General features: G+C 35.5%; 2 protein-coding genes across 3 annotated transcripts; one reads left to right on the top strand and one right to left on the bottom strand.

The window, feature by feature from the left end:
• The first annotated feature begins 403 nt into the window (after nucleotides 1-403).
• Nucleotides 404-9,599, top strand: LOC132040915 (uncharacterized). Of its 2 annotated transcripts, none has more exons than XM_059431602.1 (4): nucleotides 404-641; nucleotides 966-1,750; nucleotides 7,211-8,201; nucleotides 8,406-9,599. In XM_059431602.1, the coding sequence occupies exons 2-4, from the start codon at nucleotides 1,673-1,675 to the stop codon at nucleotides 9,134-9,136; spliced, it is 1,800 nt and encodes a 599-aa protein (XP_059287585.1). In that variant the 5' UTR covers nucleotides 404-641; nucleotides 966-1,672; the 3' UTR covers nucleotides 9,137-9,599. The 2 variants fall into 2 exon arrangements, with proteins under 2 accessions (XP_059287585.1, XP_059287583.1); XM_059431600.1 differs by having other exon boundaries at nucleotides 405-641; nucleotides 7,193-8,201.
• A 702-nt stretch (nucleotides 9,600-10,301) lies between these two features.
• Nucleotides 10,302-11,850, bottom strand: LOC132039244 (AP2/ERF and B3 domain-containing transcription factor At1g51120-like). The gene is made up of 2 exons (XM_059429774.1): nucleotides 11,371-11,850; nucleotides 10,302-10,872 (listed from the first exon to the last, which is right to left on the bottom strand). Exons 1-2 carry the CDS (start codon nucleotides 11,848-11,850, stop codon nucleotides 10,339-10,341), a joined length of 1,014 nt encoding a protein of 337 aa, XP_059285757.1. The 3' UTR covers nucleotides 10,302-10,338.
• Nucleotides 11,851-12,828: the final 978 nt, after the last annotated feature.

Here is a 12,828-nt window from a genome sequence, read left to right as displayed (position 1 = left end):
TATCATAAATTCTCTACCCGCTGCTTTGTTCGTCTTACTATTTTGCCGTCGATATTTTTTCTTCAATTCTGCTTTGATTATACTTTTCTGAGCCGAAAATCTACCGGAAACAGTTTTTCTACTCCCACAAAAATAGAAATAAGACCTGCATACATTGTATCCTTTCAATACACTACTTGTGAGATTACACTGAATATGTTATTGTAGTATCATAAATACTATTACTAGTACAATGTATGAGCACCTAATTAGAATGGACAATTTTATGAGTGTGTTTATCATACGGGCAAGTTGGTGAGAGTGGGATCCTCTCTGTCTTTCATTCTTTTTTTTTTTTTTCCCCTCACAAAAACATCTATTTTTTCTCTCACTATATATGTGAGGCTTAGACCCTCACCCTCTGTTTCCCTTTTTTCCTCTGTGCATTTCCCCAAAACTCAGAACAGAGAAAAAAAAAAAAAAAAAAAAACAGCAAACCAAAAAAGAAAAACAAACAAAAAACCAAAAAACCCAAGTTTTCTCAAACCCTATATTCATCATATAAACAAAGAGAAAACTCAAAATACAATAATTTGGGTTGGAAAATCCATTCTTTATTGGTTGTTATTCTTGATTATCTTGAGATCTTGTCCCTTTAAAAGGTAAAATGATGTGTATATATATATGTATACTAAGGAAATAAAGAAAACAAGAAAACAAAAATTGAATCTAATTTGATTGATTATGAATTTATAATCTAAGCTAAGAAGTTTAACCATTTGGGGTTTCTTGATTTTGGAATAAAAATGACATTTTTATTTTCTTTTGATGAAAAGATTGAATTTTTAACAAAAGGGTGTTGGATTTTTCACTTTGATTCCTCATAACTTGAACAAAGTTTCCTTTTTAGGTAAAATTTAGGGTTTTTGTTGTGTTCTTGGATGCTGAAATAGTTGCTATTTGCTGGTTTTGATGGAATTTTTTAGGGTTTTCAAATTGGATCAGTTACCAGGTCAAGTGATCAGCATTCTTGGAAGGGTTTTCAGTGTTAAATTCAGGTTTTTGTTGAGCTATTTATAACCTGGATCAGAGAAAAATATGTTTTTGGTGGATAATTTGAGGTTGGGAATTGAATGATTGAGATTAGGGTATGGAAGAAGACTGTATATTATACTACTAGAATTGGGGAACTATTGAAACAAAGGAAAAAGAAAAGGAGAATAGAAAAGTGGGAAGCTTTTCGGGTTTTTTCGCATCATTTTTGCTTAGGCTTAATAGTGTAGGTGATGTTTATGCATATGCAAGAGTTGATGGTTGTAAAGTTTTGGCTTTGCAGACAAGAAAAAGGATCAGATTACTTTGGAGAATTCTCTTTTCTAAGAAAACCATTTGGATTGACATAGTTCTTGAAAAAGCTTTTTGTGGCACTAACATCGTCGACTATTGTGATTTTTCGTGTTTGAACTCCTTCATCTAAGTTTATCACATTGGATATTTTTGAAGTGAAGAGCTAGTTTAATTAAGTGTGGTTTTTGGACTGATTGTGTTAGGATTAAATGCATTGAAGCTGGAAAGTAATGTGGGGTCATGGTGAATGGACAGGAGTCTAGTTGCTTGTTACTGGAGAAAGTAACTGAAGGACACTGTTTGCGAAACAGCGCCTTTTTAACTCAGAGCGGTAGAATTCTGTGCCATGTCTCGTTGCTTTCCATTTCCACTACAAGGATATGAAAAGAAGCCTAGACCAGAGGACGGGAACTTGTTAAAAGAGGTTTGTTCAAGTTATATGACAATATCATTGTTGTGTTGATATGCTTTTGCTATACCAATACCGATATTTCATGACGGTTACCTTATTATAGAGGGCTTTATCTTTGATGCATGGACATATTCCAATGGATTGTTTTTATGAAGTAGCACTTGAAATAAGATAACTTGATTATCTGTTATTGTTATAATGGAGCCAAATCCGAGTTCATTATATTCTGGTCTTTGACCGTGTTGAGTACAACAATAAGACTGTAATATTCATCTAAAATTGCTTGCATATGTTAAGAATGAAGGATACTTTAAACATCAGTAGTGTGATTGGATTAGTTTATATGGAGAAGACTCTTTTGGAACATTGCTCAGTGATAGGGTAATCTTGTTTAAGTGAGATGTATAGGGATATGCTTGTTTGTTTTTCTAGATTAGCGAGGATGTGATGCTTGATTCTTTTGTTTGATCATGCTTTAGTAATTCTTTTTGGGGAATGTAAGTTTCTGATTTGAAAATGGATTCTGGCTTTAAGATGAACTTGACCAACTAATGCAAGTAAAACCCTCTAAGTTTCTTTGGATAATCGTGGAATTCGTTGTCAGTAAGAGAAATGGTTGTGATATGTTGCTATTATTGATCAGTCTCTTTCATCAAGGGTGGGTTATAGTTCTGGAAAACTCATCAGATGTAATTATTTATTAGTTTTGTTGCTGGTGAAAAGAATTTAAAATGAAGAAAAAGAGAAACTTATTGGTCAGTCTTTCATTAGCATCTTTGTGTGAAGGGATTAACTGTACCATGTTCTCTGTGTAGTGGATATTTCAGCGGCATGACGTCTCCTTTGTTATATGTGTTTGGAAAAATGACGTTGCTGTAGAACATACTGAGGATGTTGGGATCATTCCTTTTGCAGACCTTAGGTTTTGTGGCAGTTGAGCAAATATAACCTCAGATTAAATGGCGTCAATTTAGTTGCTATGAGTATGAAGGTTTCCTCTTTTTTTTTTTTTTTTTTGCCTCCTAAAATATTTTAAATGTGCTACTAAAGTATAAACGAATGGCGTATCACTGCCTGGCCATTTTACTTTTTGTAAACATGCTTTTGGTCATGTTCTTTCTGTGGCAACCTGAGTTCTGTGAGTTATGTAATGCCCCCCTAATAGCCGTAAAGAAAGGAGAAACACGAGATTTTGTGAATGAATTGTTTGATGTTTTCTCAAGCATGTTGAGATTCAAATAGTATCTACGAGTAAAAAAATAAATATATGTCTAAATATACAAATGGAAGATTCTATACTTTACATATTCCCAAGGTAGGACTTTTGCCATATTTATAAATTTCGAGTATTATTAACACATCCCTCAAGTTGGAATAATCAATATTGTATGATCCTGATTGTCTTGAATATACTTAATTTGGAGCTAGATTGTTGTTTTGTAAAAATATTTGCTAATTGATCATTGCAGTTGATGAAACCTCAATCTTTTGTTGAATTAAGAGCACTGTCTATTTCTGAATGCTTCGATTTTGAAGCAATGTGTAATGCAACTGATTGTCTCAGATCAGTTTTCATTGGTTCGTCTCTTCCGCACCTCAACTCTTGGAGAAGTTGCTTTATATATAAGCTCACATGTACACAAGTCATTGCTTGATATTCTTTTCTACACTTTATCTAGCCGCTATATCTTGCTTTTTACTTTTCAAGATATTAGACTACCTCCTATTAGAACATAATACCGCCAAGTAAACAGTCGATCTGAACGAAATAACATTGGAAGGCCTAATAATAATTGCATGTGCCCTATCCTCACACAAAAAGATTGTCTTGGCAAGTCTTTGTTATACCTTAGAATGTGAATTATTATATCTGAACAAATGTCACAAGGATCTTGGAGAAATTAACTAACTTGACTAACCAATAAAATGTGTTATGGTGTTATTGTAAGATATTTGAACTTTCTAACTAGTCTCTGGTATACTTGGATCCTTTAAGGGTTCCACTTGTCCAGGAACAAGCTTGATTCATAGGAGTCTCAACATGTTTGAAATTCACGTACTAGTTTCTTCCCACATATCCAACCCTTCAGTTGTAACAGCAACGTTTATAATCTAAGTGATCAGCTTCACACGAAGAATTGCTGGACAGCAGTGTTAATATGGCCAAATCATGTTCGTTGTGATTGCTTAAGACCATAAACATTTGACATACTAGCCTAGACTCTGTGCAACAAACCGTGGTTACTCCACACAGAATTCTTCAACAAGTTCGCCATGACAAAAGGTAGTGTTGATGTCCAACTGATAAGGAGGCAAATATAGCTTGGTTGCCATGGAGATAGTGAAACAAACATATTCGATGTTCGATGTAGGCTACCAGGGAAAAAATATAACTACAATCAATACCATAAAATTCAGTCTATTCCGAAACCACCAGTCTAGCTTTAGAGACGATCAACCATCCCATCGGACCTATATTGACTACGGACAACCAAACGACATCCAAATGATTGTTTTGTCCAATGGTCAAGCAATTATCCCCAGGGTACCATTATCATGACAAGCAATCATTTTCTCAACCATAGCCTCATATTTGACTGAGGGAGAGATAACGGTATCTCCAGCACCTTTTGAGCTTCAATTCCAGCAGAACATAAAGTCTCCTAGCTTTCTTCTTCTCGGAAAATTTTTCTGGCCTCCCCTCTTTCATTAGGCACCTCTTCTGGAATATATACAGTGAGTCAAGTTTGATGTACTACTACTATTACTACTATTTTGCAAATGGTACTTCTAGCCTATGTTACTTGGACTCTTCAAAAATATCGACGGGTGCGTGTTGGATCCTCCAAAAGTAGTGTAGTTTTGGAGGATCCGACATGGGTGCGGCATCATTTTTGCAGAGTCCGAGCAACTTAGCTTCTAGCTGCTGTAAGTCTTAATGGTATTATGTAATTGAATCTCGGTATGCTATGCCATTCCTCTCTTTCCTTTTAATATGGTCTCCTTTTTAGATGTTTTCAGACATTCCTCTCAATCGCTCGCTAGGACGATGTGGAGAAAGAATAGACTTTTTTAGATCTTCGTCCTTGCCTGAAGATGTTTCTTCTTCTACTTAGTATTTTAATAGATTTTACGTGATAATATGGCTATAGTTTTGATGACTAGAGATACGTGATAATGGAAAATATTGTTGGATCATGGATGGTTGTTGTCTCTAAAATATGAAGCATAGAACCTAGGGCATAAATCCTTACTTTACTTTATCAGAAAAGGTCACACTTCCTCCATTTCAATTCATGAGGCATAGTTTGACTGGGTATGGAGTTTTAAGAGGAAAAAAGGACTTTTGGAACTTGTGGTCTTGAACATGTCGTGAGATTTATGTGGCCATTAAGGATAAAATGAGAGATTTAAAGCTAATTTATTTCTAAATAAAGGAATGTTCTATCCTTTTGGTAATGGATTAATAATGAAATAGTGCCACATAAAATGGAACAAAAGGAGTACTTTTTAGCAAAACTAGCTGGACGGTTCTATTTCCTTTGACCGTACTAAAATTATTTGCGTGCCTCACCAAGACGAGGGTGTATATGGTTAAAGATTTCCTTTAATACTAGTTCCTTTCACAATAACTTATCCATAAGACGAAGAGGTTTCTTTACAATTTGTTCACCAATTCAGATAGTCCAAGAATAGGAAGTCAGTCGCAAGCTTTTGCAAGTGTATACTTGTTCACCTGAGGCCTTTTATTTGTTAGTCTCGTATATGATCTCAATAACTAAGAGCTGTAATTTCTTCTCAAAAAAACTAAGAGCTGTAGTTTGTATTCAGTGATCACCTTCTAGAAGGTGCCCTTGTATTGTCCGGGAAATCTTTTGGAGATCGACCTCGGAAAATTGGTTCTCCATAAATTGCACTTGCTAGTTGATGTAACCAGCTAACAAGGATTCAGCTTCATGACGCAGCCAACAGCAGTCTAAATGGATTTGGTCAGCTTAACTTGGTGTGGAGGGGAAGAGAGTTTTCTTATCCCATGGGAAGAAGGCTGTTTAGCTTCAGTAGAAAACTAATAAGCAGCAAAGTAGAGGTGGAATTCCCCGTTCTTTTTCTTTCTTAAGACGAAGAGGGGATGAGAGGAGAGAGGAGGTATAGGTCGGTTTGCTGTCAGATACTTAGAATTTAATTGAGGACTATATATGTTTCATTATGAAGTATGATTTGAGTTGAAAAGGTCTCTGGAGCAAGTAGTAGACGAGTTAAGGATGCTTTCCCAGTTAAAGGTAGAAACATATGGGATCGCTTGCATGTCAATAGAAGATTGTTATTATCTGTGCAGCTGAAGGAAAAATAATGAGCACGGAGAATATTTTCTCTAGGGGAGGGCGTAGTAACATGTATGATTCAAAATATTAATTTGGCTAAACAAGGTGGCTGTTGATATTGCATTGGCGATGTAAAATGGATCAACTTATTGTGAATCGTCAGAAACTGCTGCATCTTATTTCTTTAGCTTACTTTATTTTTTTCCTGAGGTCAAAACGGTTTGTTCATTTTAGCAGTCAGTTAGATGACTGGTGTCCTTCCTTAGTGGAAGTCAATGAACTGGTCTTGAATGCCTGTTCCTTGTTCACGAGGGTTAACAAACTTATCCCTAAATATTGAGTAGATCTGGCATTTCTGTCCCAGTTCTGATGTGCCAGAATTCAGCTCTCATGATATTAGTTATGTGCATTTTAGTGGTGTAAATAGGAGATGATGTTGCTTGTTCCCCTTCTTCCTAAGGTTGTTAACTTCTTATTCTTGTTAGTGTATGGACTATGCACCCGTCCTCCGTTCGGTTAGTGACATCATGGAGCTGGAAAAAAGTGTTGGGAGTTTTGTGATCTCGTGTGGAGGATGATACATTTTTAACATTGATTTTCTTCTCTTGGGGTTTATTTGGCTACCACTAACCATCCTAAAACATAAATTCTTCAGTTATAGCTCTTTGCCTCTGCTGATTAGGATGGAAAAATTTCATTCCCTTCCAAATTGTTGGTGTGCTTGTTACTATGTTGTGCATAGGACACCAGCAATAATTTGTCAATGCAACTACATGCCATTGTTCAGTGGTTTTGCTTTCTTGATACTAATTTAACATTGTGGGGCTACTTATTATTTTGATTGCTCTAATGAAGGTTGGTCATTGTTTTTGGTGCTTTTACTAAGAAACTACCGGAATGTCCCGAGTGCTCTAATGTGTTTATGCCCAAATAATCTATATTTAGGATTTCCACCTGAACATGAAACTCCTCAATCTGACTTTGAAGTTTGGTGCTTTACTCAGTTGTAAATCTGAGCTATTATTCAGAATTGTAATTTCTTGCCTTCAGTTTTCTTCATTTAAGGAGGATGTTGGCATTGATTGTACATGACATTATTGATATAGAACTGCCTTTTTTTCCTGTCCTGTAGGAGAAACAGAAGGAGAAGAAACATAAAAAGGAGAAGAAGGACAAAGAGAAGAAAGAGGGTAAAGAGAAAAGGGATAAAGACAGAAGTGATGGGAAACACAGAGAAAAGAAAGACAAAAAGGACAAACACCGGGACAAGAGGGAAAAACACAAGGATAAAGAGAAGGACAAGGACAAGGATAAAGAGAGAAGCGACATCTCTGAAGAAGCAAAAATTGCTGTTCTACCTGGGGCTTCTAGCGGACAAAATCTTCCTAGTGGAGATGAACAATTTAAAGACGAAAACATCAACTCACAGGAAGCAAAATTCCATAATCAGTCTCATCGCCAGCACGCAGAAAAACTCATTAAATCCAGCCTCCCTGCTGTTGAGACGGATGAGTCGAAATTTGTGCAGGAGTTGGCTAGGAGGATTAGAGATGAACAGAAGGGCCCAGTCAGTCAGTTGGCTGAGAGATTTCCAGTTGAGTCGAAAAGGGACGAAAAGACAAACAGTATGTACATCAAGGATTCGGGTAATTTGGCTAAAGAGAAGGAAAAGAACAAGGAGAGGAATGTTTTTAGCAACAAGATGGATGGACAACAAGTCACAGTTGAACCGAGAATTGGTGCTAATGCAATACTTCCTAGCTTTCCGGAGATGGGAAAGAGCAAATTTCATGGATTGCTGCCGCCATTGGAAGAGAATTTTGACAGCAGGAGAGAGGAAAAAGAGAAATCAAAAGAAAGACGAGATGGCAAACCAAGAGACAAGAAAAAGCATAAAGAAAAGGATGCGAAAAGTCATCGAAAGGAGAAAGAAAAGAAAAAAGAAGAGAAGGGGAAGGACAAAAGTGCACACAGGAAAAGTGAACAGGATAAATCAAGAGACATCAGTAAGAGCAATTTTGTCGGTGTTAGTAACACCACCCACCAAGTTCCACTTGTCCCCAAGGATACCGTTGCCCGTACGGTCCCCGAGGGAAATCACCGCAAAAGAAAGGACATCGAAACAAATGGTTTCCTGCATGGTGAGTGAACAAAATTAACAGCTGCTGTTTATCGAATACTATATTGCTTTATATCCTCTAATGTTCTTGGCTGTAGTAGTCTTTTAGGTAATTGGTAATCACTGTTTTCAATATTTTTCATAAAAATTTGAGCAAGCATGTGCAGCTTCGATTGTTCTTTGCGTTAAGCCGATTAGTGTTGCTTGTTTTTGTTCTAATGTACAGAGAGTGAAGTCAGGCCTACTAAAGTGCTGCGGCCCTCATCCTCTCATCAGCCCACACTGAATGGAAAGAGATTGGAGACTCACCAAAAAACAGACATCTTATCTTCCAACAAACAAGGTGTTGCCACCGATATTCAGGTGATAAACAAGGAGCAGAATCACAATGGTACAATTAAGTTATCCAACAAGCACGGAGTTGCCACTGATATTGAGATGGGAAACAAAGAGCGCGAGGTCAACGGTACAATTAAGTTATCCAACAAGCACGGGGTTGCCACTGACATTGAAATGGGAAACAAGGAGGGCGAGGTCAACGGTACAGTTAAGTTATCCACCAAGCACGGAGTTGCCACTGATATTGAGGTGGGAAACAAGGAGCGTGGGGTCAATGGTACAATTAAAGGTCAGCCATTAGCTATGTCTAAACCAAAGACATTGGCTATGTCTAAACCAAAGGCTTCTTCCATGTCTCCTGGTGCTGATCAGATTGCTGAAGCGTCTAAAAGACCACCTCATCCTGATTCCAAGTATCTGAACCAGATACTCTCGGTTCCCCAGATGGACGAGTGGTCTGGATTCGATGACCAGGATTGGTTATTTGGAAGCAAGAGTAATCTGGCAAGGAAGTCCGACATGTGTCTTGATGAAGTTAAGGATAATCGGGTATGGTCGGAACCTTTGCAAATAGACTCTGCTGATGTTTATGCTCTGCCATACGTAATACCTTATTGACTGCTGTTGACATGATCTAACACGGTGAGTTTCCAAGGACCAAGCTCTGTCGGCTATGCAAGGATCCCGAGTATATTTGGCTCGGAGATGCCTATGCTGGGCTCTCGGTTGGATTCTTTCTCTGGTGGTTGCGCTCGTGGCTGCATTAAGTGGGGCCATTTGGTGCCCGGTACTTGAACTTCTAACCAACCTGTGTGTGTAGGAAGTTGTTACATGCATAAGCTTCTGCAAGTTTATTCTAAAAGCTTAGATGCCATTCTAACTGTGAGTGTAAACGAACTAGTATTTGTGGTCTTTTACAACTCCACACAATTTTGATTTTGTAATATAGAACTCTGCTATAATTGTATGATAGAGGGGGGAAAAGAAAAAAAACAAAGAAAAGAGGTAGCAGCTGAATTCATTTTATTTTATTCACTTAGATCACACTTTTGTTTATAAATCCAGTTCCACTTTCTGATAAGTATCTTATAATATGAGAATCTGATATAACACGATACCTACTTATTCGATATTTTACTTTCAGTGTTTCAAAAAGAATTAATTTACGTTGACATTTTTTGTTTGTTTGAATAGAGCTGAATAAATACACAAGAGTTTCAACTTATGGAGGATCTCAGTCTTCAATAGTTGTCAAAATAACTTTTTTCAGAAATCTTTTTAAACCATTGTTCTTGTTATGTTTCTTAAAACATATAAAATGACTTGTGGCTGTCACAGACCTGTTTAATTTAACGTTTGACTCCATAAACTAAACCAGGGGATTTTATTCGGGAAATCAGGCGTAAAACTTTATGAACAAACCTGTTTTTTTTTTTTTTTTTGAAATATATATGACTGTTAGCGTTAGTAACCAGAAGGGACTGTGGTCTAATTTACATCAAAATCTAACAGTAACTATGTTAACACTATCATTCAAAGGGTGCAGGAACAAAAAACTTTAGAATTCTCACCCCAAAGAAAAGAAAGAAAAAACATTAAAGTACTTCCCAACGATAAAAGTAGAATTCCATTTCGAGTTTTAACTTATATCCAACAATATTAAAGAAACTTTTATACTATCAGGTCAGCAAAAAATATCCACAGATAACTTCCACAAAAAGCGAGAATTTTAATCTTGAAAGTAAGGTAGATTATCTGGTGCAACAGACAAAGATGACCTGATAGTGCAAAAAATTCTTTACTCTATTGGTGAATATTAATTAAACTCCGTTGCTAAATAGGGTGTTTTTCTTGGTCTCTGACCAGCCTATTTGCTTCCCAAAAAGCCAAACTGGTACCAAAGCATCTTCATGATCAAATGGTTGTGTCCTCATGAATTCTTTTGTTTCCACTTCATCATCATCAATAGCTTCTTGTTGTTGATGATTGAGAGCTAAATCCTTTGGCAAAACTTCAATACTCTTCACCACATCAATCACAAAGGCATTGCAATTTGTTCCATTCTTGAATTCACACAAGTTGAAAACAATTGTATCTTTGGCTCTTAAACCTTTGTCTTTTACAAACTTATTCCAACCCTTTGTGAAAACAAAGCTTTGGCTACTTTTCCAATAGCAATATCTAAACTTCCATAATCTCCTTGAGGTATCAAAAAAGATCATCTCATCATCTTGGATTTGAGGAAAGTACTTCAATGCATATTTCTTTGGGATCACAAGCCTATTAAGCTTTCCAACATCACTTGGAGTCAACTCCTTTTGGAAAAGTTGCTTGTATGAGAATTCATCATTGCCCTGTCAGCAACGACACAATCAGAAATTCTAACAAGAGGATTTAAAAAAAAAAAAAATTAATACAAAAATGCTATACCTATAAGCTTTTCTTATATTAAGGGAATCCATCAGTTTATATATGTATTAGAATCTTTTTTTACACTATCAGGTTACTTGCATTATTTTCTAGGTTACAAATTGAGTTTAAGTTATATACACAATACGTGTAAGAAATTTTTATACCGTAAGACTATCTTTATCTCTAGTAGCAGGTAACATATCTTATTTTCAATATTACAAATCCCACATTTAAAAAAGGCTTACATACAAATGTTCTTTGAGTGACTTTATAGTGTAAAAACTTTGACACATTAACAATTTATATAACTTAAACTCTTACAAATTTCATTTTTTGTGGAACATTACATGTAGATAACTCTGGTGCGGTTGTGTGTGTATATAAGTTGAAAAACTTACTTTTACCTATTTGCACAATATAATTTAATTTTTTTTGCTTACCTCGGCCACGGGCTGCAAGGATTTCAAAGGGTGAAAATGCTCTTCAAATTTTTCCTTCAAGTACTCATCAAACTTTGAAGGATATGAACCTTCTTTGATCATCCTAAGAATCTCTTCAGTTGAAAATTGTGACTGAAAATTTGGTTCTTGAATTGTGGCATTTGTCCAAGCCAAATTTCTATGTGAATGATCTTGACCAAGAAGTCTAATGGCAGCACTATCATAAGCCATTGCTGCTTCCATTTCAGTTTTGAAAGTGCCAAGCCAAATTCTTTGATGATTTGTATATATTTGTGCTCCCCAATGGCCATTATGTTGGCCTACAACCCCTTTAAACCTCGAACCAGAAATGCAAGCTTTTCTCTCACGTGCATGAATTTTACGCTTTTGAGGCAGCAAATGATTGCTCGCGCTTGAGTCACAATCCCCATTAGTTAGGTATGTGGTGGTGCTTGATATCAAGTTTGTTTCATCTTCCATGGTAAATCCTGATAAAATTTGGCAAAGAGTTTAAGAAAATTTATGAAAATCATAGAGATAAGTTGATAATTGATATGCTTAAATTTATTGTCAGTCAACAAAGAAAGATGGAAAATGAAAGTAATAATAGTATAATAATGAGAATATATACAACAATATTCATGTTTCAGTCTCAAACAAGTTGAGGACAATTACTTTAATCGATAATTTTTTTTTAGAAAAAAAAATTCTCGGAATTTTCAGATCTTGAAAAAAAATTACCTATCCTTGGATTATCTCTAACCAAATTCAAGAGATAGTCTAACCAAATTCAAGATGCTTTTGTCAAACGCTGATTCAACCTTAATTCCAACTAATTGGTACATAAAAAGTGATAAAAAATTAATTCTTTTATTAACAAAAAACCACCAAATTTAATCATTATTAGCATCAACTAGTTACATTAAATACATTATCAGATCGTTAAATTTATTCCAGTTTAATAACTGTCAACTCTATACTTTGTATAATTAATTACCCAAAAAAAAAAAAAAAAGATTCACAAATCTATTTTTTCATGAATAAAACTTAAACTTTTGAATCTTCATAGACAAATAAGCAAGTAGAATTATTCTAAGGGATGAAATCGACTTTTTTTTTAAGTATTAAATTATTACCTGGAAATAGCATGCAGGAACCACCAATAAAAAAAAAAAAAAAAAAAAAAAAAAGACGAAAAATGAAAACACATACTAGTAACATACACTAAAACAAAAGACTTTCATCAGATCTTCAAAGGCTCCATTCTTTTACGAGTTAAGGAAGAAGAAACAACAAGATAAAAGCATATAAAGATGTAACAAAAATGATATTTTGAAAAATAAATAGAAACAAAAATCCATGTGAAAGTTATCAGGAGGATGAACAAATAACAAACCTGGTCTCAAGTATTAACAGCAGAAGCTACGTGATTTTCACCAGATGGAAATTATTATTATT

Source organism: Lycium ferocissimum, chromosome 12 (assembly GCF_029784015.1).
Source record: "Lycium ferocissimum isolate CSIRO_LF1 chromosome 12, AGI_CSIRO_Lferr_CH_V1, whole genome shotgun sequence".
NCBI classification, from domain to species: Eukaryota; Viridiplantae; Streptophyta; class Magnoliopsida; order Solanales; family Solanaceae; genus Lycium; species Lycium ferocissimum.
This window is presented reverse-complemented; position numbering and strand designations above follow the sequence as displayed.

What these genes read in the sequence shown, in the direction of transcription:
- LOC132039244 (XM_059429774.1), bottom strand. Translation starts at nt 11,850, where the DNA reads ATGGAAGATGAAACAAACTTGATATCAAGCACCACCACATACCTAACT. An exon ending in CCTTGCAGCCCGTGGCCGAG is followed by an intron (nt 10,873 to 11,370) that starts GTAAGCAAAAAA and finishes CGTTGCTGACAG; the next exon opens with GGCAATGATGAATTCTCATA.
- LOC132040915 (XM_059431600.1), top strand. Translation starts at nt 1,673, where the DNA reads ATGTCTCGTTGCTTTCCATTTCCACTACAAGGATATGAAAAGAAGCCT. An exon ending in ACGGGAACTTGTTAAAAGAG is followed by an intron (nt 1,751 to 7,192) that starts GTTTGTTCAAGT and finishes CCTGTCCTGTAG; the next exon opens with GAGAAACAGAAGGAGAAGAA. An exon ending in AACAAATGGTTTCCTGCATG is followed by an intron (nt 8,202 to 8,405) that starts GTGAGTGAACAA and finishes TCTAATGTACAG; the next exon opens with AGAGTGAAGTCAGGCCTACT.